At 46.8% G+C, this 26,713-nt stretch overlaps 1 protein-coding gene across 3 annotated transcripts; it reads left to right on the forward strand.

The window, feature by feature from the left end:
* CDC42 (cell division cycle 42) lies at positions 1-26,184 on the forward strand. 3 transcript variants are annotated; one of them, XM_040533952.1, is made up of 7 exons: positions 36-154; positions 1,009-1,174; positions 11,564-11,705; positions 16,335-16,407; positions 18,602-18,711; positions 18,819-19,016; positions 24,768-26,184. In XM_040533952.1, exons 3-7 carry the CDS (start codon positions 11,601-11,603, stop codon positions 24,855-24,857), a joined length of 576 nt encoding a protein of 191 aa, XP_040389886.1. In that variant the 5' UTR covers positions 36-154; positions 1,009-1,174; positions 11,564-11,600; the 3' UTR covers positions 24,858-26,184. The 3 variants fall into 3 exon arrangements, with proteins under 3 accessions (XP_040389887.1, XP_040389884.1, XP_040389886.1); XM_040533953.1 differs by lacking the exon at positions 1,009-1,174 and having other exon boundaries at positions 1-154; positions 23,291-26,184; XM_040533950.1 differs by lacking the exon at positions 1,009-1,174 and having other exon boundaries at positions 3-154.
* Positions 26,185-26,713: the final 529 nt, after the last annotated feature.

The following is a 26,713-nucleotide window of genomic DNA, read 5'->3' on the forward strand; positions in this document are numbered from 1 at the left end:
GTGACGTCATCGCCGGCCTGCACAACTCCCAGCCCGAGTCGGCGGGGCCCCGCCCCCCCGGCTCGCTGCGTGGTGACGTCAGCGGCGGCGTGCCCCTGTGCCTGAGCCGAGGAGACCCCGCAGCGAGCTGCCAACGCCCGGCGGAGACGCGGAGGTGTGTGGGGCGCCGGCACGGGCCGGGCCCCTCCGTCCCCCTCCGCCCCCGGCCGGGGGGCGCCGCGCCGCGAGGGGGGGGGGGGGAGGGCAGCGCTCGCGGCCGGCCGGGCGGGAGCCGCCCTCCCGGGGCCGCGCTGTGCGTGTGGGGCCTCCTCAGCCGGGGCTCTTCCCGTGGGGGTGCGCCGGGGGGGGGGCCCTGCGGCGGTGCCCGGGGTGGCGGCGCCCGGGACGGCGGCGGCGCCCTCCCGCCCGCCGCCTCCTCCTCCTCCGCCCGTTGCGGCGGGGCCTCGGCGCTGGGGAGCGGCGGCAGGAAGTGCCGGGCCTAGCGGCCCTCTCGGGCCCGAGCGGGGCGGGGGGTGGGGTCCCGGTGCCTCGGCACCTGGCGGGGAGCGGGGGCCGTGCTGCGGGGGGAGCCCCGGGGGTCGGTGCTGGCGGGGCTCCGGCCTCCCGCTTCTTCCGAGCGCTGCGCGAGGCCCCGCTGCGGCTCCCTGGGCCGGAGGGAGCGGCGGGGGGGGGGGGGCGCTCCGTGCCGCTGCCCTGCCCCGGGGCCCGCTCCCGGTGCGGTGCCGCCTGGTGTCGGCGAGCGCAGGAGGCGGTGGCGGTGCTCCGAGGGCTGCCGCCGCCACGCGTTTTTCCCTTTCGCTTTTGGAGCAGCGCCGGTAAGGCGAAGGGGCCGTGGAGCTGCCTCGGTGGTAGGTGCGAAGCCGGAGGGAGCTGGCGGCAGCGGTGGGGTGCCCTCTGCAGCCAGGTAGCTGCGGGCAGAGCAGCTGGGGTTGTGAAAGCCGCCCTTAAGGAAGAGTTGCAAAATGTTGCATGTTTTTTTTTTTGCCCTGTCCGTGCGGGTACTGCAAGCCCCAGAGCTGCTCTGCTGCCATCCTTTGACAAAGCGCCGTGAAGGCGAAGCCTTAACGAGGAGACCGGTGACGACCGCGTAGTCAAAAGGAGTTCAGTCTGACCATCTGTGGTCGTCTTTGTTTCCTGTTCATCCGTGAGTGTTTCTTCTCCCCTAGAAAAAGAGGTGCTAACTGCCCTTATTCGAAGCGTTAAACAGAAATGCCCCAAATTTCCTTTCTTTAGAAGAGTATTTAAAGCCTGCGTCAAACTTGCACTAAGTATTACTGATTGGAATAGTTCAGTAAAGCGCTTAAGAATTGTCTCTTTTGGTTAGCAAAAGGTTCAATTGCAAAACCAACTTTAGATAGAAGGTCTTCATGTTTGGATAACTATACGTGGAAAATCTGTTCTTCTTTGCAGACTGCTCCTGGTTAGTGTAAGCATTATGGGGCAAGGCAAATATGTGTCTGAAACAGGTCACACGGATGACCATAAGGCTTGAATCAATATATTGTTAATTGTGAAATCATTCTTTGTTCAAAGCGTTTACTCCTTATGTGCCTCAGTAATTAGGAGGAAAAGCATTTTTAAGTCTTGGCAAGGAATAAAAACTACTGTAATGCAAGATAAAACTTGCTTGCAATTTGCTAACATGTTTTAGGCAGAAATTTTAATCGTTAGATTTGCGTACTTTGAACTTGGTTATTCATGACCTGTACCTGATGCTTTTGATTCATTACATATGCTGGTTTGGCTTATTTGCGTACCTAAAACTGACGGCCAGTTTTGGAACGTTTGTTTTCGTTGTTAAATAGATGTGTTGTGAAATCCCTGGAGTATCTAAAATAAAACTGTAGGTCTTCTACTAAAAGATTGCTTGTAAAGAGAAATGGAGCCATCTGAAACTTGTAGGGATTACCCTGGTGAGTGTGCCTCTATCTCTTTCTTACTTTCCCAGGAAACATGTAAAAGGCTGGTGCTGAGTGCAGTGTGAAGCTGGCTGCTAATCCTGATATAACAGCTCCTTCTAGTTAACATGGAATTCTTGTACTGAAATAAATTTCCAAGTCTTACGAGCGTAGACAGCTGGGACATCTTAATTAAAATCTTTTCATCAGTTATCTGTTGCCCTACAGGCTTCAAAGCTAATACAACGTATTGGTATAGTAGGTTCCAGCTCTGCTTCAGGCTTCTGAGAACCTGTACAGTGTACTGAACACACATCACTGCAGTTTCAGTAATCTGCTTTATACCACTGTGAGTGCTCGCAGCTTTCAGTCGTCTGCGGTCCTGCTAGTCCATCTGCCTGCCTTCTGGGGTTGGCCCGGCTTTCGCTTTGCCTTTAGGCTCGATCATACGAATTTCAGCCATCCCAGCTCCTACAGTGATGGCCTGTAAAGAGGGGTTGTAGGGGGATGTAGTTATCCTCAGGCTTGAGGCTTGGTTTCTGAGGAAAGAACGCCTCCTCTTCTGGAAGATGAGGGTGCTGTCAAAGTAAATGGAAGTGAAATTGTTTTTTAGTACTCTATCTAGCAAGAAGCTCTCTTTATCCACTTAGTGTATTTTAGGCTTCTGCCATGGCTCCTGTCACCCCGTTACGCTAAATGCGTATGAAAAACTATTTTTAGTATTTAATATACAACAAATAAAATGACGTAATGACTAGATAAGCTTTTATACTGAATTTCTAAAGGAATTTAGAGCAGCTATACTTCTGCATCCTATCGTCAGTTAATTAGGTGGCTTCCTTCAAGCCATGTTTAAAATAGCTTATACCATATGAGCTAAGGGTATCTGTCAGAAGGGATAACCCCTAGAAGTGGCGGGTAAGACTTTTGCCAGGGTACTTCCTAGGGCTTAAACCTTCTTGAGTATCCACAGACGCCCTGTTGCAGCAGCTGCCTTGGGAAGTTCTTGCAACCCCTTCTGTACCTTTCTGATGGTACCTGGGTTACTGGCCAAAATCAGTGACCAGAAAGCAAAGAAGTGACAGAATGCGCATTAAGGCGAGGTGTTCCCAGGTTCTGCTGGTGGGTCCTTTAGATGGATGTTGGATGGAAGAATTGAGTTTGTTTACTTAGTCCTGGGTATGCAATAAACTTAAAATAATGAATGTGAGAAGCAGAGTTTCAACTGTGTTGTCATGTAATTGACCTTTGTGCTCTTCCTTTTGAGTTTCAGGTTATGATTTCTGCTTTAAAGTTAAAAGCTCCAAAATACCGTTTAACCCGTTTCCTCATCAGTAAAGTGACTTTGTTTTTCATGAGGCGGTACTGACTTTTCTTAAAAAAAAAAAAAAAAAGGCTTTATAAAGAGAAAATGAGCTAGATGTGCAAAAGCTTTTCAGAAGCATTGTTCTATTTTTAAGTTGTTGTGTTGCTAATTTACCCCATTTCTTTTGAATGGTAAGGCATAATTCCCAGCATAAGTTATTCTGAACTCGTCTCACAAAAAAGCAAGCATTTGTCTTTTTTCATGCATTCTCTGTGCGCACAGGGCCTTCCGTTGAGCCTTTCTGTTTGGAAGCGGTGTGCGGATACCACGTTCGTCTGTATTGAGTCTTCTGTGCCTGTGGTCAGATTGCAGGTTTCGAAGCGCAGACCGAACTGTGGCTGGGTGGAGGCTTTCACCGGGCTGAATCAGGGTCAGGGCCAAGCTCCAGCGGTGGTGGCGTGGGCCTGGCGGAGGCTCGGAGGCAGTCGGCCGTGTGGTCCCTCGTGGTGCGGCACTGGCTGCGGGTGCCACACCGGGCACCTCCTGTAACGGGCTGTCTTGAACCGCTCGGATCCTGGGCTGAAAGGTGCCGCAGTTCTGTCCAGTGATGTGTTCCGTTTTGGAAGAAAACGACGGAACCGCTCTCCCAGTTTTTGGGTGTGAGGGAGGAAGGCACCCACCACTTCGCGGTGTCGTGGAGCTTGTGTAGCTCTTTGCAGTGGACCTGCTGCAGCTGGTGACCGGCCAACACCAAGGGGAGAAGCCTGGCCGTGGCGGTGCTGGGCTTCGTCACGCCAGCGGGCATCCTCTGGCTGTGGTTCACTCCCACGCGTTCGGTCAGGCGGCTCACGTTCAGTGACTTCGCTGCTTGTGTTGTTCAGCCTAGGCTCTGAGTATCTGCAGAGGGGCTCTCAGGGGGATCCTCTTCTTCCATGCCCTGGAGCAGGAGGTGTTGTGTCTGCGTGTGCCAGCTGCTGAGGGCTGTCGTGCTGCGAGGCAGGGCTGGTGCCAGCCGCACTGCTTCCTCCCGCGGCTGCTGGGCGCCAGGCACCCTCTGCTGCTCTAGCTCTGGCTTTGGCTGTTCTAGTTCTCCAGCTGCTTCGTTAGCTTTAATAGAAACACCGAGGTGGGTCAGTGTTGATGAAAAGTCTCTTCTGGAATGCTGTTGAAGCTTCATCTCTTCAGTCCTTGGCAGTGTTGCTGATAGGCCTGAGCTGCCCCCCGGTGCGCTGCTTCCTCCAGACACCGGGCGGTTTGTGCGCGCGGAGCCCCAGCAGCTGCGCCGCTCCCCGAATGTAACGGCAATGCTGATGTGCGTGCAGGGTGCCTGCCACTGGGAACAAATGGGCGTCAAAATAGCAGCTCTGTCGCTGTCAGCTCGTCCGCTGGCAGGGAAACATCGAGGTGAGTGTGCATTGCGATCAGTCAGTAGTGCAGACAGCAGCACAGGGCTGCTCTGCATCGTTTTTTGTAACTTGGCAGCATGAACCCGAGGGCATTCAGCTAGGGCTGCTCCTCGCAGAATGAGGATACCGCACAGGATTTTGTTACACGGTAGAGTAAAACAGCTTCCTGTGGGGAAGTTAGCGAAGAGTAAAATCTCGATGTCCTTGACAAAAATAAGAACTTAACGCAAGCACGTGTGCTTCTTGGTGCTTAATAAGGGCGGGGTTTTCCCAGCGCTGCTGGCTGGTTTTGGCGGTGCAGCCGTCTCGCGCTCTTGCCTTTTCCTGTTCAGTTGATGTTAAAGGGAAGGTTACTGTTGTCAGCTTAACATCTGCTCTAAGCCGCTCTGAGGTACGAAGCGGGACGAACTGGCAGTGCCAGCACTGAAGCACGTGAGCAGATGTCGGCCCTGCAGCACGGGGTCACAGGGACTGCTGTGGCAGCACAGGGCCCATGGAGTCGTGCTCACTGTTTGACCGGGCTTCACGGGTAGCTCGTCTGTGGAACGTCGGACTGAAATGCAATGGGTGGCTACCAGCTGCCTTTTTTTTTTTAAATTGCGGAACTTGAAAGATGGTATAATGCTGCTAGTAGTTCAGGTTCGGGTTTTTAAAATTCCCCCAGCCAGCTGTCTTTAATTCCTGTGCACACCTCTGTTCCTCTGGTTTGTTCTGAGGAGCCTTTGAGAAGTAGTGCACAGTAGCTGTCACTCAGTGCTTAACCAGGAAAGTTGCGTTAAGCATATAAAAGCAGCTCATCTCGGGCACTTGTGTTTTAAGAACACCTTGGACTTCTCCTTTGGTAACTCATAGTAACTTGTCCAGAGAAAACGGTTTTTTGAAAACCACATAGATGTCGGGATAGTCAAGTTTTGTCAAGTGGCAGACTTTGACTATGTGTCTGGGAACTTGGCCTGCCCCTATGTTGAGCTGGTGTTCCTGTACTGAGGGCGGCCTTTGTGGTCCCGAGACCAACATCAGACTGCGGTGTGTCACGGAGCCCGTCCTGCCCTCGTGGTGGCAGGGACCATGGGTCCCTGCTGCTGTCAGTTCTTTCTGCTGCACACCGAGACCGGGGTTGTGGGTGATGGCAAAGGCTGGGTCTTCACCATAAGTCTTGTGGTTGTCTCGAGAGCACCTTGTAGCACCAGCTTTTTGGCTGTATGTCTCGGGATTAGATAAGTTCTCTATAAACCGAACAGCAGCACCTCTTTGGAGATGTCTCTACATTGCAGAGTGTACATTTTGAGATAGGATTTAAAGGAACGCCTGAATTGTTATTGGCAGGTCAAAAAGTCCTCAAAGAAGGATCTTTTTTCAGGACCCTTAATCGATTTGGTACAAGACTGTTTAAGCAAGTCTCCTGTTCTTTGCAGATTTTGCCTTAGACTTCATCCTTTGCTTTGCTCTGAGGGAGTGCTGCTGCCGTGCTGTTCGTAGCTTGACAATTTTTTTGTCTCTCTTTAAGAAATTGAACCCCCAGGCCCTCAGCCTGACTTGAACCTGAGGGATGCTGTGTGCCTGCAGCAGTCGGTGCTACAGACGAGTGGGCAGGTACTGTCGGGCACCAAGTGGTTTATATGTTTTACATATCGTGTTGCACGTCTGCTGCTTCTGTGCTGGCATACTTGTGGGGTGAGGTCTGCTCCACGAAGAAGAAGACTCCTAGCAAGCCGAAAGGCGGGCTTGAGAAGTTTTGGGTAACTCCTGGAAACGGCTGTTGTATGCTTGCAGAGGGAAGCACTGCCCGTGGTAACGCTGCTCCTCAAACCAGTTTTGACTTCTGTTTCTGTTTGCTATTCTTCCTGGAGTCCATCTCAGAGAGCTGCTTCTGTTGGTGTTTTGTGCCATGTGTGGCAACGGAGGGGTCGCCAAGAGGTCCAGCCTCTTGCTGACAGCTGAACTTGTGTGCTTTGTGCTCTTCGGGGAGCTGGTTGTGTGCAGGGATCTCAGCCGCGGCGTCTGCCGCTCTGCTGGCTTTGCAGTGCAGGCACGCAACTTTCTCCGTATGATATCGGTGGGTGTCTCTGGTGGGGCACACCTGGCTGCTTGGGTGCTAACAACTGATTATAGCACCGCGGTGCGCACGGTGTGGGAGACTTCTCAGGTTGAAAAGCAAAAGCGGTGCTCTCTGGTGGGGGCAGAGGAGGTGGTGCAGGGGAGGAGCGGCGCTTTTGGGTGCGGTGCCTTGAAATGGATGGGATTTTGTCTGAGAACTTGCTCCTGGATCATTCACACGCTTTATTTAGCAATGTTTCTTTTATAAGCTATGAAATGAAAGGTAGTGTGGAAGGATGAAAGTGTTTAACAGATCGGCGTGGATAAAATCCTCTGGATAGCGTTGTTCTGACTGCTTTGACCCCAGAGGAGTTAGATGAATGCCCTGTTTACTGTAAAGCCATTGTTTGGAAAAAAGTCTTCGTGGTCTTTTCAGTCTCCAGAAATGGCTGTGCTTGTTTTGTTGCAGTGCGGAGCAGGCTCTGAAGCTGTGACAGGCTGCTCAAGCTTCGGCTTGCGTGTTAATGGTGTGTGCTGAAGAGCGTCGTGAAATGGTTCTCGATCGTCAGCTTGCAGCGAGCGGGGCTCAGCCGCCGTGTGCTGAAATGGCAGCAGCCGCAGCGCTGCGTGAAGGGGAAGTCGCGGTGCTGCCGTGGCTCGGCAGGAAGCTAGTACAGGATGTGTGGACAGATTTGACAGCTTGGTTTCCTTTGGCTAGAGGAAGGTACGCATTTTTAACCTGAAAACAGAAATTAGTAGCTCAAAAATGAACAGAATCTTCAGCTTGAAGCGATTGAGCTGCTCGTATGGCAGGAGTGACGGCGGGATCGCGGAGGTTTGTGCTGCATGGTGTAGTAGGGAGCGTTTACGTATGAAGATCGACACCATTTCAGTAACCCTTCAGTTAGTACTTCATATTGCTACTGGAATATATCGTAACTACTGCGAATTATGTGCTGTTTTTTAAACCTGAGCAGCTCCTGTAGCAATGCCGCTCTTTGTGTGTTTGCTGTTGTAATGGGAAGATGGCTTGCGTGAGGGGGGCTGCGGCTCTTCAGGCCAGCGTTTCTCCCAGTTGTGCTGGGAAGTGGTAGCCCGCCGGGGGCTGCTTCAGGTTTTTGTGGTCTGGCGACGTCGCCTGGAGTGTGTTCAGGCCTGTGCTGGGAATGGGTGCGATTCCAAGCTTTCCTTGGTGCAGATGGGCGACGCCTCTTAGCGCAATACTGCGTGGGGCACTTCGGTTAGGTGTTCGTCTGAACGCTTGGGTTTGTTGGTTGCAACTTTCGGGGATTAATCCTAAAGGTGAAAAGTGTAACCAAGCTTTAAAGCAAAATTCTGAAAAATGGACCTGCTCGTCCTGGAATAGGGGGACCGTGTGATGAATTTGTAGGCTGCCAGGCGCTGTGACCCACAGGTTCCAGAAAGCTAGATCCTGTTTTTCTGGGATGCTTCTGAGTTCTGTGAAATCACGCTGAACAGGTGAACGTTTAACGAATGTTAGAAGTATGATCAGTTAACATTTTTTACTGAAGTGCTGTTTTTTTTTATGATTATAATACAAAGAGGTTTGGAAAATTAAATGAATTTAGGTTTAAAAAAAGCCTTGTTGAGCAGAACTAAGTTAAATTGCGTTATATTCAGCCTTCATCAGCCTTCTTCTCTGGGCTTGACCGAAAGGCTCACAGCTACATGGCTCAGTCTACTTCCTGCACTCGCACTGGGTGCTTTCCAGTCTATCTCAATTCCCTCAGACATTTAGAAGAAATAAAATTGAGTGCTTTCTGGTCCTCCTGGGTGTCCTATAAGTAGACTTGCTTCTGTTAGGCACTTTGCGGGGAGGAGACAAAAACTTGAAACTTTTTCTCCCTTCCCCAGCATTCGCTTTGGGGATGAATTATTCTCCAGTTGTATCTCGTATTTGACTATTTCCTTTCATGTCACAACCTGATGTATGTGTGTCTAAATGTTCCCCCCCCCCCCCCAATGGAGGAATAGGTGCTCAGATAGTACATGTAAGCTCCCTAACAATGACTTTGTTTTCAGCTGTGTTTTGTGGACCTGCTAAAAGTGGAGAACATCAAGTAGCTCATCCAGGAAATATGGAAAGCCTTCTAATCCAAGTAAAGTAACTTATTCAACAACTCTGCTTTCCCACCAGTAAAACTCTGGAGGCCTATGCTTAGCAGTCTAAATCTGCTTAAAACTTAGGTCGCCTTATTTCAGTGTTTAGAGGTGAATTTATGTATCTGTTTATCAAAACGTGGGGAGGATCCCTTTACGTAACGGATGCGCTCGAATGCAGTTCGGCCCTTTAACGCAGCAATCCTAGAGCAGAATGGCTCCCACTTGGATGTGGGGTGAACTAAATCTCTGTGGAGAAGCAGCAGTCAGCCCGCTAGAATTTCAGTGTTTCGTGGTCAATCTTTTTTTTCTTTTCCTTTAAGAAAACCCACCCTGACTTCTCCGGACCCCTGCTGTGCAGTTCAGGTCCTGCTTTGTGCTGCAGCATTTGCAGCCTGGTCTGTCCTGCTGGCAGGAGGTGCGTGGTGAGGGCAAGCAGCACTTCTGTATGAGATCCTCTGGGACTGCTGGTGCCCTGTGCTGCACGGGCTGTGTCGATGCACGAGCCTGACCTGACGGCTTCAGGCATATCGCTGCCAGCATGCATGGAGCGTGCCCAGCTTGTCTTTTCGGTCACAGGGGAAGGAAGGGTCTGACCTGAGTCCCAGTAAGAGCAGAGCATCGTCTCACCTGGAGCCGCCGTGGGGACCTGGCTGTGGCCAAGGGCAGACAAATGCGGGGTTTGCGGTGCAGTTGTGATCTGATGCACGTTGTAATGCTGGTGTCGCTTCGTTACTGCTTGACTGAGGTCCTCTGGAGCAATGAGGCTTAGTGAATAACATCAGTTACACCCTTTTTTATAAAGGCATACGTGAGCTTTTCCTGTACGAGTGCACACGCAGCACTTTGTAGTTAATCGGGTTGGGATGTTGCAATGCACAGGATGTGCTTCAGAGTGCTGGGTTCTTCCGTTAGGTAGCGTGCTGTGGGCTTATGGAAAGGCTACCTTGGGGATGTACCTGCAGATTACAGGGGGAATAGAAGAGGAGGAGGATCGGGGAGGAGGGCAGGACGGAGGGGTAGGTGTCTGCCAGAGGGCTGGCAAGTGAGCTGGGCTCCCTCTGGAGGGGTGGCAGCAGCTGGCGGCGTAACCCGGAGGTGGGCGCGCTCCTCCGCTTGTCCCAGTGCCTGGGATGAGCGAGGCCAGCTGGAGCAGAGATTTCTTGAATTTGGGTGAGCAGTGTAATGGATTCCACTTGGAACTGAAAAAGCAAGCAAGAAATGGCTGGAAAACCCCATTTGGAGTGCTTTTTTGTACTTGATCGACTAGTGCTGAAAAGAACTCAAAGGCTGCTACCTGGGCCGTGCAGTGGCACCGCTGAATTGGTTGTCTTTGGGCAGCTTTTGAGATTGTTCATTTGAAGATAGCTGGCTGTCTGAATCTTGGATCATCCCTGCAGCATGTGAAGAAAAGCTGCTGATGCTGTTTGTCCCGAGTCCTTAGCAATTACCTTCCCACGGAAGCTGTGTTGTATCCAGTTGTATTGCTTACTGTGACCAGAGCGCTCAAAATCTGGAACTGTGTCTTTCTCTCTCCTAGATCATCCAGAAAAGGGAGATCCCCAGGAAGGTCCCGGTGGCACGGTTCTGTAGGGATCAGCTTGATTTTTTTTTTATGCAGTTACCCAGAAATGAGAGCCACGGCGATATCCTTGCTAGCCTAAAGCATTGCCACCATTTTGGGGGGCAACTTGTAGTGGGTATCTTATCCTGTCCTCTCCCCCTGCACCCTGGCTGAGGATAATTCAGTTAGCAAATCTTTGCTGCCGTAAACTTCAGTAATACGGAAATGTTTGAAACTTGGTGGCAACTTTGACACTTAGGCTTGCTGGAGTCAGGATTTCATACCTGTATGTGGAAAAGAAATGACTGAAGGCCTTGTATTTTTCTAATTAAAACGACATTGTAATGAAGGGCAGCTGTATCTGGCACTGGAGGCAGCAAGCGAAGGTTTAGAAGTATTGATAGGCCAATATCGATTGAGGTGGCAAGGTAAACATTGATTTAGTTCCAATACTAAATCCTGTAGTGGGGCAGCGCTGCAGCAGCTGGCTGCTTCCAGATCTTGTGTCTGGGGAGTAACGAGATTGCTTGGGGTCTGGCGCTGCCGAGTTCCTCAGCTCGGTCGCCACTTCCAGGCGGGGATCAAAGTACTTGCGAAGTAGCAACTGTAACCCAGAGATTTTTAGAACTGTACTTAAACCTTCAAAAAAAAAAAATGGGGGGGGGGAGGAGGATTAATCCTGTCACATTTACTTCTGTCTATACCTGCTTATTTTTATGCTGTGAATTAGTTTCAAAACTCATACTGCTGTATTTCCTTGGGAGATGTGTTTTACTTAGCAGCTATTGAGACCCAAGCTCACACTTCTACCTTTCAGTGCATCTAAGGCTGGAGATTTTTATGCATTAGAAATGCTCTGGGAAGGCAAAGATTGTTTTTTCTCCCAGCTCTAGGTAACTAAGCAAAAACCACACTGTGTACAGGAGTGATGTAATTTACCTGGTTCTTCTGCCCAGCATGAAAAGTGACTGTGCCAAATAGAGTCTTGGCAGGTCTTTGGCAGTTGTATGCAGTGGGGAGGCTGGCTATATGGAGGAATTTGCGTATATGGAAATCCTCCGGGGTGTGCGTGTGGTGGAGAGACTGTATCGCTCCACCATCTGGGAATGTCTTGTGTTCAGATCCCATGCGGCCTGTTAGGGGGCTTGGGCTCCGGCTGAAACTTATCAGTGACAACCTGCTATACAGTGAGAATGAAAAACCTCTAAATACTTCTCTTGTCTTCTTTCAGGTTCACATTGGAGTTGATACTATAGCAGACGTCAGCTATGCAGACGATTAAGTGCGTAGTCGTGGGCGATGGTGCTGTTGGTAAAACCTGTCTCTTAATTTCCTACACAACAAATAAATTCCCATCGGAATATGTACCAACGGTGAGTGCTGAGAACGGCTCCAGTTGTTCTTTGGGCCTGATGGGGTTGGGCAGCATGAGTTTCCTTCCTAGCTAACCTTCATGGCATGAACACCTTAACGTTTGTTCTTACAGCATGTTGGAGACTAGCACATCATGGAAAAGTAACGATCAGCTTGGTACGCCGCTGCTACTGATCTTTGCTATTACCTGGTAGCGCTGGGATTCTTTTCATGCTTGTAGTCTGTATGCTGTTTGACTGCTTCGTAGGATCTGGGTTCTGTTTGGTGGCCATCAGCTGGGTTCTGTGAATAAGATCACTTGCAGTTGCTGGAACTGGTAGGTGGAGAGCGAGCAGCAGGAACTCCTGCTGTCCAGCTTGCTGAGCTCAGTTGTAGCTGTACCTTCACCTTTAGGCCTTCGCTTCTAGGAAAACTAGTGCTTCATGCTGCTAGAACAGCCAGTGACCACAGTTACTGTTTCTGATGCTGATTTTCTTGCTTTGCAACTCCAAGAGGTCCGTAGGCCATGCGGTGAACTATGGAGCGTGTCTAGTTATTTCTCTTGTGTTTGGCTGAAGTCATGTTTGCATCTAGACGGCACAATCTCTTTCCAGTTGTACATCCAGATACTTAACTTTGTGTAGTCCTTTGCTATTTCTGTCTCCATGAAACACTCTTCAGTAACCTCTGAGTATTACAGGGTCAGATTTCTGAGATACTGAATCCTTTGGCTTATCTAAAAATCAAGTTTAGAGCAGTTTGACTGAGGCACATGCGTTATTTTTCTAGTAGGGAAGTGTCGCTGCTCTTAATATTGGATATGCAAGATTGGCGTGCTGACAGTGAGATAGTTCGGTTTGCTTTTGGGGTCAATGGTCTTTTCTGCTATTGTAAAGCAACTTAAAAGAGCAGATAACTCCTCTGAGTTACTGGGTAGCTCCTTCCTGATGCCCCTTTCAAAATAGCAGCTAGTTTAAAAAAAATCCTGCCTTTGAGGAAGAGAAGTTGCAGTGAGCTTCCATGCCTTTTTTTTAGCTGTTGTCTTTCTACACTCTAAAGATGTTCAGCTCGTTAAATTTGAGGTTTCCTGGGAATCAGATGGACTTCCATGGGTTTGATATTTCTTTTGTTTTAGTTATAGATCTGGAGCTGAAGGGGAAGCTGATAAAAGTACCCCCAAACCTGAGCGTATTCAGCTTGGATGCAGTGACCAACCTGAGGGTTGTGTTGTGGGCATGGAGACCTAAGTTCAGCCTGTCATGGAGATCCTCTTGTTATGAGCTAGTGGGGGCACTTCACCATTCTCAAGCTTTTCAGAGTGGTACTGAGTATCTTGCTGTGGTGCTTCTAGGACAGCCATGTTACATACCGAGCCTATGGAATTCTGCTTGCCCTGTTTAAGCTAGTCTTTATGGTCATGGCAAAATGAAAGTGATCAGTGAGTTTGGGCAGGCAGCCAGCAGCTTCTATACTTATCCCTAGTGAAATTACCCTTAATTATGTTGAAAAGTTTTAATCTTAAACTCAAGAGGCTTCAAAATATACTCTTTAAATTTGCTGTCCTGCAGATGGTAGCACTGTCTATAAATCCCTGGTAAGAAACGATGTGGAAAAGCTACTCCAAGAAATTAAGTTACTTGCCAGAGAAGTGTTTTCAAGGTGTGCTAAGGCTTAATTCTGGTGCCTTTTAAAACTGTCTAATGCTTCTGAAATAGTATTTACCTCTGAACCTCATGGCTCAAGAAACACGTTGTTCTGGGAATATCACAGGCTTATTTCTAACCCTGCTTATTTCAAACTCTGGAAACTGGTAAGTAACCTCTGATATTCAGGCTAATGCTTCTAGTAATAAACAGGAAAAGAAATGTAACAGCATTGTTCCCAAATGAAAGCAAGCGGAGAGTCAGCAAACCTGAATGTCTGTGAAATGTTTGTGGCTGAAGAAGGAGACAATGTAAGAAGGACCCTAGAGTAAAGTCAGACTGCGTAACAGAAATGGTTAAGCAGGAAAACCTGGAGATAAAGTTCTGCTCTGGAGCATGGTAAATACGGGTGGCGGCTCAAGGCCAGTGAGCCAAACAGCACTGGGAGTCCTGCTGCAGCTACGCTGCTGATCTAACAGCAGATCCTGCTGCATGCTACTGTGAGGTGTCTGAGAGAGGAAGATGGCAGGCACCCTTCGTCGAGTGCGTCCCGTGGTACGTGGAGTGCTGCAGTGAAGAAGTCACCCTGCTTTCAGCTGAGTCCTTCCGCGTATGCAATACTGAAAGTGCTGAGATAAAAGCACGTGTGGTCGTTGCGCTTAGCGGTACTTGTGAACAGGAATAGGAGCTAAACGCTGAGGAATAGGAGCTAAACGCTGATGTTTGCAGCAGTTCAGACTGCTAGATAAGTTTTACTTGTTTTGCGGTTCTCTCTCTTTCTTGAGGGTGTTTCCTGGTGGGAGATGAATTTCATGCTGGTACTGAGTTAGTCCATGCATGGTTTTCATTCCCATTTTCAGAAAAGGTAGCAAGGAACTTGTCTGGGGAATGGTAGGGCAGGTGTGAGCCCTGTACCACGAAAGCTCAGGCTTCCTGCTGTAAAGAGCTGTCTCATACTGGCAGGAATTGAAACTTTTTGTCTGGCTAATGGCTGCTCTGGGTTTTAGCCTGTTTGACTCAACTGAAAATAAAATTAAGGGTTGTGCTGGGTCTGTAGCTTCCAGGTTTGTCTGAAGGCTAGCCTTGTAACCTTGGCCTCTCCTTAGTGCTGAACCTCAGACCTTTTCAATAGTGGCTGTACCTTTAAAAACAAACAAACCCCAAACAGATAGGGAACATAAAAACAAAACAAATATATGTTAATGGTCCTAAAAATGGGCAGCTCCAAATAGTATTTTCAACTTGCTGTTCGCTGGGCAAAATAAGGGGATAGTAGAGGGCCAGAGTCGAGCAGGAGTGCTGGTTGAGTGTCTCTGGGGGATTAAACTTCTCACCGCCTGCTGAGGTCTCAAAGAAGAAATGTTCTGACCTTTGGTGGGGGCATACCAGTCTCCTGGTCTGTACCTAGCAGGAGAGTTCTCATCCTGAGCTGTACTTTGCAGTCTTGAAGCAGCGGTCATCATACGTTGAATATGCCCAGTGAAAGGCCCGCTGCCCTCCTCCAGGCTGAAGGTCTTGTTTGTAACCGGATGCTTTCTGGGCTGTTAGTGTGGGAGGGATTGGGCTGCAGATAATGGACCTGCATGTTGAAATCTAGTACAGTATTTAACATCTTGAAGGCTAATCCAAAGTAGTCTGGAAGGTGGACTTGCAGCTGGGGACGTGCAGCTTCCTGCATACAGCTTCTCAGTCACAGTGGGTTGTGCCAAGTTGAAAAAATGTGTGGTGTCGGGTATTGCTTTAACCAGGACAGTTGTCTGGAAAGGAGACTGATCTGATAAGCTCTTGAAAGTTCAGATTTGAAGTGCTGTCTTGCTGGTCTTAGCCTCAAACTTTAGTGGGATTTTTTCAAGGACCTGGGCTCTTAATGAAGCCCTTATAATAAGTGCATGTGACAGCTCATTTCTCCATGTTACTCCTTCTCTCACTTCCATGAAAAGCTTTCAAGTTGAGTGTGACCTGCTTTAATGCTGCAGTTAATGTCAGCTGTGAGAGCTGCTGAGCCTTCAGGTTTGTGCTGAAGTGTAGCCTGCTGCTGATCCTTACTCGGATCTCAACTGTCTCTGAGTAACCTTGCGGTGCAGAATGCAGAGACAGCTTTTGTTTCAGTGGGAGTGGCTCTCGGTGATGGTAACTTCTGAAAGAGTCTGTCATGGTTCTGAAGATGCAGTGGTCTTTGAAATTATGGATGCTGACCTCAGACAGCAGACTCCTTAATGAGCATGCAGGTTTTGAAAGAAAAATCTTTGGTAAAAAAAGCTTTGGAAAAAGTTTTAATAGGTCCTCGTGATCAGCTGTGTTGTAAACAAGTTACTGCGTCAACCATTTCTGGTGCAGGGCTAGCTTTTGACCCGTGTAGCATGGCTCCTCTTGTAGACAGGACTGTTGTGCTGGCTGCTGCACAGAGACGCCATGACTTGATCTTCCAGAGCTGGATTCACCGTGTAGATTGAGGATGTGAATTTGGCACATACTGATTTTGACTGGCTGCGTTGCTGGGCATGCTTTCCTCCAAAGTTGGAGGATAAATTCCTGCTGAAAAGGTGGGGTCTGTATTGTGTTCCCTTGATGTTCAGAAAGATGAACTTCAGAGGACTGCAGTCCTATGAGTAGTAACCCCATAGCTCTGTCCTGAAGGATGTAAGTAAGGCAAGGCTGAAGTTCATCACTTCTGTCTTAGTGGGGACATGTGTTATTGGGTGTAAGTGTGAAGGCTGAAATTTCTGTGGCAATGTGGGAAACCTCAATTACAGGCAAGAGCTGTTAGAGGTGTTTTGTTCAGTGGCTTTTACCCAGTTACATGCAGTGGTGTGCCTTTGCTTTAGATACCTCGTGGAAACAACTCTCGCATCCCTGTTCCAAACTGAATTGTCCTGTTAATAGCAGCATAGTAAGCCTGATGGATTCTGTTGTCCTGCTTAGACGACTTATACAAACTGGAGGTGCTCTGCCAAGGTGAGTAGGATGATGGCTTATTCACATCCTCTTGATGTGCTTTCTTAACAGGTTTTCGATAACTATGCTGTGACAGTGATGATTGGAGGAGAGCCTTACACCCTAGGCCTCTTTGATACTGCAGGTGAGAAATCAAGTGCTTGCATCATTGTAACACCCCAACTTTTAGTTATGATGTTGAACATGAAGACATACATTTTTTTTTTATAAAAGGGAAAAATCTTTATTCCACTTTCCTGAGCTTTTGGGATTTCCTAAACTGAGTTCATTAAACAAACCACCCAGCCTTCTTGTAGAGCTGTTCTATTCTGCGACACTACATAACAAGTTTCAAACTTCTACTTCTAATTTAGGGATTACCTGGTGGATAAGAGGTTTCTCGTGCTTAAACAAAAGTAAAGGAGAAAACTAAAGAAAATACATGGACTGTGTGTGATATTTTTTTGGTTGTTTGTTTAGTAAATAGCCTATTACTTTTTGCCAAATGTCAAGAGAGGATGACAGGCATTGGAACCTCTTAGATGCCCATGTGGCTTGTCTTTGCTGCCATAAGGTGGATGAAATCTGGAGGCTGTATGGGGTTTCATAACCCCTCTGTGCTTTTTAAAATTGAGAATCTGCACAATTCTTCATATTTATTAGACTGTATTTCAGTTTCTGACTGGAGAAATGTACAGTGATTAAACTATCTATGTTTATTACAGAGCGTGGAAAACTTAATGGGAAAGGGTAGAAACTGGTTCAAATGTTAATTATCCAGTCCCCAGCCCATAATAACACCAGAGCAGTACAGCAGCATCTGATATTGTGAATTAGTCTTCAATGTATGGTCCTTCAGGAGACCTTAGTAACGCGTTACCTAAAATTGACTTGGTAGAACTTAACGTGACACTTTCCAGCTGTTTTTACCGTGGTCTACTGTATTCTCACAGTACGCAAGGGTCCTGCTCGGCTTTGGAGCTGTTCACTGTACCAGTAAGAGCTGTGTTTTGGTCCTGCTGCCTGTTGTCCTGCTGAGGTTCTCATGGCTCAGGCCTTTGGAAAGCAGAGCTTGTGCAGAAGTGCACATTCATGCTGTCAGCCCCTGAGCGCAGTAACCCATCTAGTAGTCCTGCAGGCTTACCAAATGGCTGAGTGCATATAGGTGACTTGACAAGCTTGTGAATATAAAGGCTTTCCTTCTGGAGCCAGGCTTCTGGAATGGAAGGCTTGGCACTTCAAGAGTCACCCAGCTTTTTGATAAACAGTAGCTATCACAAGTTACAGAACTTAAAAATAAATAATAATAAAAAAGTGGATAAAACCCATGTTAACGACTTTTATAATAAAAGATTTGTTTTTCTACCATGAAGACAGCTTTTTGGAGTACACTGCTATTTGCAACAAGGTATTTTGGTCAGTGCTTAGTTCATCTGTGTCCAGCCAAGCACCATAGCTTTAACAAGCTTTTTTAGGCATCGGTCTTCAAACCGTAGGTCATCTTGCACTGAGATGTCCCAGGTGTTGAGTCAGCTACTTCAAAGTCTCGCAGGTCTTTGTCCTCCGTGGCCAAGAGACCACTAGTTGAAATCTGAGGTCTCTTGAACAAGTTTCTTAACTGGTTGTCAGTTCATAGAGCAGCTCCTTAAGTGTGAGGCTTGCTTTGCTTTCTAAAAAGAAAGCTGAATTGGACAGGTATAAAAACAAGCTTGCCCAGAGGTAAGCTAGTGAGTCAGTGCTAATGGTGCACTCTAAGGACTGCCTGCTGTCTGACACAAAAGAAAGCCTGGCTTCCTTTGAAACACAGCCTGCACTGGGGCTTCGGTGTGTTTTTGGGGGAATGCTGCTGGACAGCCTGATTATTCCCGTAACAGCAGCATTCTTTTACTGCTCAAAGGACGCTTCACTAGATGTTTGCAAGTATCAGTTGGGACCTAGTGAACAAAACTGTGTTTGTGCGTGTTAATGAAATTTGATGGCAAAATGCATTGCAAAATCCATTTAATGGATAGAGCAGGTGCAGAAGACTTCTATAAATGTCTTTGTTGTAATTGAGGAAAGTGTTCTGCAGTCTGTGGCTGCTGGATCTAAATTTGTTAGAGCATACTCCTGACTTCCATGCTCTCCTGTGACTTTAAGCAGCTTGTTACATAGCAACTGACTGAATTCTGTATTTGAAAACGAGGCTTCTTAATGTTTAGATTCAGGGCATGTGTATTTGCTTAAGAGTTAGGATTACTCACAATAATGCTTTTGTGCTGCAATATGTATTCTAGCAACCTGTAAAGGGTGGTATTTTGCTGTCTGCCTCTAATGCTGTTAATTTTCTCCTCTTCTAGGTCAGGAAGATTATGATAGATTACGACCTCTCAGCTATCCACAGACAGATGTGTTTCTGGTCTGTTTTTCAGTGGTGTCTCCTTCTTCATTCGAAAATGTGAAAGAAAAGGTTTGTTTAACTGTCTAGAAAGGGAGGAGCTGGTGCAGGGATTTTAGGAATAACTAAAGGAGTTAATCTAGGTGGTCAGTAACAAATGCTGTATCTTCTCTCCTTAGTGGGTACCTGAAATTACTCACCATTGTCCAAAGACTCCTTTCCTGCTTGTTGGGACCCAAATTGATCTAAGAGATGATCCCTCAACAATTGAGAAACTTGCCAAGAACAAGCAGAAGCCCATAACTCCAGAGACGGCTGAAAAACTGGCCCGGGACCTGAAGGCTGTTAAATACGTGGAATGCTCTGCACTTACGCAGGTAAGAGTTGGTCTTTGACTGTTTCTGCTTGCTTGTATTCCATACTTTTTTTTCAGTTACGGGGAAGAACAGTTCAGTATGAATGTGAAAGGATGTGAGCTCTTTCTGCTGTTGGCACGGTAGCTTTCTCTGTCCTGTTGTTCTCAGGCACGAGGAGCTGGCAGTGGTACAAAGCAAATCAGCCTGTAAAGATTAGGCAAAGTGTAGCGGGGAGGTGGAGGAGGGTTTGCTTGCTGGGTTTGCTTTTGTGTTGGAGCAAAATAACTGTCAAACTTACAGGGCTTGTTATGGACAACGAGTGGGTTAGAACACAGAATGCAGTTCACTACTGAAGAGAGCAGGCAAAACAAAATAATAACACCTCTCAGATGAGTGGTTTATATCTCAGCAAAGTTAGTTCTCTTCTAAGAATAGAAGCCTTCCTAGCTGTGAAATCTTCTTTCTCTTCCTGTGAGAGCTTCCTTTTTCTTCTCGCCACCTAGTCTGTGGTGATGTACATTTCCTTTATCTGCCTTAAGATGGAAGTTCTGTTGAAACAGAAAATAACCATCAAATAGTTCTTAAGATGTCAACATGGTGGTGCTGTGAACTAACTTGTGAAAACTAGTCTAAAAACAACTAAAACTGCTGACTTGAGGCTAGGAAACCTAACAGTTCTTTCCCTTTAAGTCAGGAATACTGGGGTGGGGTGGGAAGTAACCATTGACTGGCTAGCTGGAATGCTGTCTTTGGATGCCTCCGAAACTTAATCTTGTGTGCCTACTTTTACAGAATTTATTTCAACTCTTATTTAATGCTCTGTGAAGAATTTGTCCCTACCTGATGTGCATGGAACTAAAGGTGCACAGTATCAAGTCTTGCTCTTTTCGTTTTTTTTTGTGCATTGATCTATAGTATCTTGAGCACAAAGCTTTATTGCTGAACTTTGTGAAGCCTGAAGTTCAGCATGTCTTGCACCTTTTGCCCAGGTTGCATGGTGGCTCTTCTGTTTGGGTTCCTGAGACTTTTTGTAACAAAGCTTTGCCTGAGTGATTGCTGAGAAGAGGCTTTTGAGGGAATTTAGCAGGACACTGGTACTGGAGGTGTTGTGGTAAGGCGTACTGTAGTTCATCCTGGGAATCCCTAAGCAAAAGGTGGCCTTGGCTGTGCCTCCTTAGTGCCCACGTGCAAATGGAGGGCTGCTGGTGCTTGAACCGTAATTCTCCTATAGCTGTTTAGTCCTCAAATACCGTTTTAGCTGGTGTCTGTTGCACAACTTGGATGCTGCTGCTAACTAGGCTGTAGAACCTACTCACTGGTTAAATGGATATTAGGATTTCTGTCTGAAGTTGGTCAGGGAGATGCATTCTTCTGTAGCTTTAGGCTGGCCTTGTTTAATCTGCTTAAATGGCATGGAAGCTGTTTTGTTCTTTTTATTTCCAGATAAGCTAACTGTATCAGTTGCAGGGAACAGCTTTCTGTGCTGGGAAGTTCAGCCTGAATTTCTTGCAGAGTACTAGCAATTGCACACCTGATAGTGGTTTCAGAAACAGAGAATAACCTGGTAGGAGGGTTCAGAAGCATTCTCACCTGAAAGACTAGTCAGTCTGCTTCTGCTCTGTTCTTTTACTTCGTTTGTTATTGACCTTCACCACAAAACATCTCTTCCTCAGTCTGTTGGCAATAGCTGCCGAGCAGAAACGGAAGATCTCTGCAAAGGGATGTTTGAAGTTTCCAGCAGTGATCTAGCTGGCAGCTTGCTGAACACAGAAGGTGGCTGGCCGTTCTGGCCAGGAGGGTTGTCTTCCTACCTGCAAGGCAGTGTTGTAGCAGTTGGTTTCAGCTGAAGCTAGACTCAGCTGGGTAGTTCCAGTCTCTTTCCCTTGGCATCCACCTACACAGTTCACCTCAGCAGCCTAGGGTGTCTTCTGCCTTCCCACTAACTTGCAGATGACTTTGGCACTGCAATAGCAAATAATCATAACATTGCGGAGCCGGAGTATGTGTTTTTCTGGAAGGAAGGTTTTGTTTGCCTGTGGGTCATTTCTGAAAGTAGTAGGTGAGTTGTAAGAGGCTGAGTTTGAGCGTTTTTTATAAAGACGGTATCTTTACCTTCTTGAGTTTGAATGTGTAATGGTGATGAGTGAGTTTTATTCTCCTCTTTTCTTTTAGGTGTAGAATCCCTTTTTGTGATGAACGCAGTGAAGTAGATCTGTTTCAGTTTCTTCAATTCTATCTACAAAATAATACTCAAATACCACTGTAAAAGCAGATAATGTTCTGTCTTAGGGAAGGATGACTGACAAACAGCTTACAAATAAAATGACTGATTGTTGCTTGGTATATCTGATACAAGTCTGAGTAACTTTCTGTAGCTCAGTGCCAGTACCTGACACAGGGAAACATTTTTGAATTTGGTTCCTTTTTTTTTTCCTGATGTCAGACTTGAACATAGTTGATGATTTTGACACAGCCAGATTTATAAAGTGTCTTAAACCCTCTGTGAATAAGGGGAGCCTGAGCTCAGCTGGCTTCCCAGTGCAGCCCAGGAAGAGTGTTACTTGAACTGGAGCACCAAGGCCGTGTGCTGTGGTGTCAGACACTGCTCCCTTCATGGGGTTATTCTTCTGTCATCCGGACTTCTGACTCTAGTCTTACTTTCACAACAACTTTGCCCCTGGTTTTTCTCCTCTTCGTTGATCCCCATTTTTGTGGGCTAGGAAAATGAAGGAACCCATGAGTAGTAGAACTAAGGAAGCCTATTTTCTTGACTATTCCTCTGTTTGAGTTCTCTAACATCTTACAGTTGAGTCTATATGACAGCCTTAATCTCAGGGAGAAAGGAAATCTACTTCGTACTCAGACTGCATTTAGGCATTATTTATTTGAAGTCTATAGGTTTTTATCAGTATGGGTTGCAATGCTTTTAAAAAAAATGCTGTGAATGTATGGAATTATTGTGTGTGGTAACTTCCTTAGACAGCTTATGCACTTTCAAGTATAATCTTGCATGTAATTTGAAGGACTTAAATGCTTCCAGATAGGATTGTCTTAGATCTCCCATGTATGTGCTTCAGTAAAAGACTTGCTAAAAGATATATCTAGTTTAACCTGTGAGGGAGAAATCTGTTACATTTGAATGATCTTTCTTTTAAAAAAGAAATCTTAATTTTGCAAAGATGAACTTACTTGCAGAAAGCAACTTAAACTTTTCTGTTCTCTGGCTGGTATAAAGCAGTTCTGAATTTATGAAGGTTGCGCTCATGACAGTAGATTTAGGCGAGTCCAGTTAGCCCGAAGTGAGCCAGGTTTCACTTCTGTGTTCACCTGTAGCTTGGCAGAGCTGCGCGGGGGTGGCCATGTGCTTTGGTGTTTCCGTTGTGCTTCCAGCAAATGCAAGGCATGCTTTGTGCTCCGGCGTAATCCCTGCAGGCTTCTGGCAGCTCTGTGACTTCTGGTGTGGTGTTGGATCTCTGTTATTCCAGTCCTAACGCCGTGTCTGTCTTCCTGGACTTGAGTGGTTATACTTGCCGTGGTAACTAACTGAATAACTGAAACGCGTTGTTCCTGTAGCTGGCTCCTAGTGTCAGCACAGCAGCGCTAGGTAAGGTACTGCATCACTTCTTACATGACCAGTAGCCAGTGTCTGAAGGTGACGATGGCTTATTAGAGAGGTACTGCTTCAGTCCCAGACTGCGTTTTCCCAGCTCTCCGGAAATCTTCAGTTATTCAGGGACTGAATTCACAGAGCAGAATTTTTTGGAGCCTTTGCTCTGGACTGGCTGCTGCCCTAGTAGATGGGAGCAGCGAGTCCCTGCATCTCATGTGCTTGCCTACCCATAGTGGGTGACTACAAAAGGAGGTGTTTGGGCAACCCTTTGGGCCCCTGTGGTGGGGCAAGCTGCTCTCCAACATGTTTGTTTCCCTCTAGTCTCACTAAGTGTACATTCAGTACAGTGTACTGTACATTCAGTGAAGGGGTAGCCACTGCTCTTTGTGCAGCTCCTTCCCTATTTGTCTCTGCCAGTTGCTGCTATGTTTGTGCTTCTGCCCTTTTGGGTGTTCATTTTGTCGAACTTGATGGCCTGCCACATGTTTTGTCTGTCTCTGACTTTGACTTCTGGGTCATCTAAATGAGATTTCTGCCTGGGATCTACTTTGTTTTTTGCCAAGTGAATCTTTTTACTGCCTCTGTGAATTCAGTCTGCTCTGTCCTGAATGCTCTTTGTATCTGCTTGTTTTTCTCTAATCCTCTAACCTGGCTGCTGTTTTTTCTCCTCCCCTCTGTCTTGTAGAGAGGTCTGAAGAATGTGTTTGATGAGGCTATCCTAGCTGCCCTCGAGCCTCCGGAAACTCAGCCCAAAAGGAAGTGCTGTATATTCTAAGCTTTCTCCTTCCCCTCTTGCTGCTGCTTCCTCTGTCCCACTACTGTAGAAACCTGGTTAAAAATGAATAAAAACACCTTTATTGAAAGCCGTTGTGTCTGCTTACCATTTTAGAGCAACCTCTGTATTAGCTCTTGGACTGAAAACCATACTTAAGATCTTTAGTAAAACATTGTGACTGTGGAACGTGAACTGGACTCGCTTAACTCTCTGCTGCTTGGGTTGCCAGATGTGGGTAGCTTTATAATTCAGGCTGTTGGGGGAAAGGATCTGATTACATCGTTATTTTAAAGAAAGATTGGCAGAATAAGATCTTCCTGAATCCAGCTGGAAGAAGCGATGCGTATTTTCAATTTCTACTTGTGACTCTTGTTAAATGTATTTGCATGACAAAAGTACATGAAACGGTGATCTGCAAGTTATGCTGTAATGTGAAGGATTTTCTGGTTCTCCTTTGTGCAGTGAGATGTTTTTCTGTTGCTATTGCTTTGGCTGTCTGTGCTGTAGTGGAGTATTTGTAAGTCCTTGGGAAGGAAATATCAATGTATTTGCTACTGCTTTATGAACTGTTAAACTTCTTGCTTTCACTAACATGGTAGAACACTTCAGTAATAGATCCTTAAAGCCTGTTACTGTAAGATGTAAAGCTGCTTCTTACTCTTACGCTTCTGATTTTTATTGTTTTGAGGAGAAAACGTCAATTGTAGTTTCTTTAAATTTTGAAATTAAAAATTGCGGTTGTTTGTATAAAGGACTGATGAAGCTTTATTCTGATTTGCACTTCCTGGCTTCAGTTTAACCCTTACCCTGCTTTGTACTCCTCCCATCTTGACTCCTCCGATACCATGCACAGCTTCTGGGCTCCACCTGGCTGCTTCTTAACCATGGGGTGCGTGGGGTCAGAGGCCTGACCACAGCGTGTACCGGAGCAATTGATCGTTGCATGCTTGCCTTGTCTCCTCTTCTCCCTCCTGACACACGGGTGTCTGCACCGCTGTGCTCGGCGTGCTCCGCACCGAGCTCTTCATTCGAACGCAGCACTTTCTGCTTTGTCGTTAGCATGTGAAATGTGTTACCAGCCAACTAACCATAAAATCTGCATTGGGTAAATGACTTCAGTACCCGTGTTCGCTTCTTGTGGACTTATACTGGTCCGTTCTCAAAGGACTCTGTTCCTGCTCAGCAAAGCAGATGCTCTGCTGAGGACCTGCTAACCGCAGCGGCGCAGCTTGGGCAGCCCCTGGCTGAGCAGAGGAGGCTCTGGGAGGTCTAGATGGCAAACCTCGACCCCTCGCTAGCAGGGTCTGTCTGCCACCTGGCTCTCTCTGGTTTCGTTTATGTGAACTCAAAAATGAGACTGCCCCTTTCTCTCTTTGCCCCTTTTCAGAAAGGCCTAAAGAATGTATTTGATGAGGCGATATTGGCTGCCCTGGAGCCTCCGGAGCCGAAGAAGACTCGCAGGTGTGTGCTGCTATGAACGTCCCTCCACAGCCCCTTCTGCAAAGCTGGTGTTTGATGTCATACTAAAAGCAATGTTTAAATCAAACTAAAGATACAAATTTTAAAATTTGTTTTTGCAATAATGACAAATGCCCTGCACTCCCATCTCCCCCACACGATCCCTGTGTGAGATGAGAATGTTAGTGTTTATTCCCCAGTGTCCCCTCAATTCAGTTAAACTAGTTAATTTTGAGTAATTATGTAGTATCGGAAAACACTGATCAATACTAGTTTTTTATTTTGTTTACTTGTTTCTAATTTTTTTGTTTAAAATCCAGCCATGCTTGTGATGACTTTTTTCTGTAACAGACTAATTCTAGGCTGTTTTATTGAAGCCTTGTCCCTTATATCAGTCTGGCAAGACCTGGTTCTGGTTTCAAGAACTCCTAGGGCTGTTCTGCGGTCAGTCAGCAGCCTGTGTGTCAGCAGACTTTCGTACTACAGACAAATACAGGAAAGTAAGATGTCCCAAGCTGGTGCTCATCTAAGGAGGAATGTAGAAAATGCACCTGCATCTCCTCTGAATTTGCCTTGTATCTCTCCTCCTGGCTTTCTACTGTGCAGGTCGTAAATTTCTACCCTGTCCTCTAAGTTATAAAGTCTTAGGAATAGAAAAATCCTTTTCTCTGGATGCACCATCAGACTTGAAATTAGCTTGCCAGTCTCTTCGTAAACTTTTTGTCACAAGATGAAGAAATAACAGCACGTTTTTAAACATGCCACACTAACTCAGTTGGCTTTTAACAAGTCCATCTTCTGCCAGTCCTTAATTATTTGAGAAATGCTTAAAACGACCAGCGTATACACCGCTGTTCAGACATTGAAAGGACCCAGTGTGTGTTAAAACGAGTTTTGGAGCTGGTCTTGGTGGTGCATCTTGTGCTGGGTGGGCCAGCATCCTTCAAGGAGGGGTGGAAATACAGACCTGTGTCAGTAGGAAGGAACTGCAAGGAGGGCTCTTGGAGGGTTTTCTAGTGTTTAGCGTGGCACCATGTAGGGACCAGTTAAGGGAATCCCCTTTTTCTGCATTTTGTTTGTAAGTAACGTTGAACCTGCAAGATGGGCTACAGTCCTCTAAGGATTGTGTGCAGGATCTTTATGTAGACTGCAGTGTTATTAAGGATTTTACCAAAAAACACATTTTGGCTTGCAATTTTTTTTTCCTTTTAAGACTTAGGGAATCTTCTCCATCTTCCCAAACTCCAATTTCTTGTCAACTCATTAGTATTGAACCATTGCTTTTTCATGTCTAAGTTCTTTGTATATGCATTCTTTTCAGATGTATTAAACATAAAATATCTTCACGAGCCTGCCTGAGGGTAGTTATTTCCTTTGTCTTTGAGCATGAGGGACTTGTAAATACATGGCTTTTGTCCTTTGTGAGCCCCTCTCTGGTCCTTACAAGTTAGTCTGGGCCTTTCCTTAATACCTAACGCTATCAGTCCACACCTTCCTTCCTCTGTGCTGCTGGCCTCAGTTCTGTTAAGATGGTTGGGATCTGTGGCAGTCACTGCTGTCATACCCAAATCTGAAGGGTGGGTGGGGCACAGTGGTCCTTTAATAAGGGAGCACTTGTTGTGCTTGATTCCGAATTGTAAAAGTAGGCTCTGGGGAGTTACTGGGCTCTTGCACCTCTTCTGTCTGGAAGGTGGTCTCTGAAGTTTCCTGTTGCTTGCCATTCATGGGCAGATAGCAAAAATCCAGAAAGGAGCAAACGATGTGATACTTACCTCCTATCTAAAAGCGCACAGACTTGCTGCACCTTTTGGTATATTCTGCGAAGGAAGGAGGTCTCGCACTTGATGTATAATGTGCATTAATTACTAAAAACAT

This window comes from Cygnus olor, chromosome 21 (genome assembly GCF_009769625.2).
Source record: "Cygnus olor isolate bCygOlo1 chromosome 21, bCygOlo1.pri.v2, whole genome shotgun sequence".
NCBI classification, from domain to species: domain Eukaryota; kingdom Metazoa; phylum Chordata; class Aves; order Anseriformes; family Anatidae; genus Cygnus; species Cygnus olor.

Excerpts from the sequence above, each read along its gene's own strand:
- CDC42 (XM_040533953.1), top strand. The coding sequence starts at position 11,601 with ATGCAGACGATTAAGTGCGTAGTCGTGGGCGATGGTGCTGTTGGTAAA. Across the intron at positions 11,706-16,334 it reads CATCGGAATATGTACCAACG|GTTTTCGATAACTATGCTGT; the intron begins GTGAGTGCTGAG and ends CTTTCTTAACAG. Across the intron at positions 19,017-23,290 it reads AATGCTCTGCACTTACGCAG|AGAGGTCTGAAGAATGTGTT; the intron begins GTAAGAGTTGGT and ends TCTGTCTTGTAG.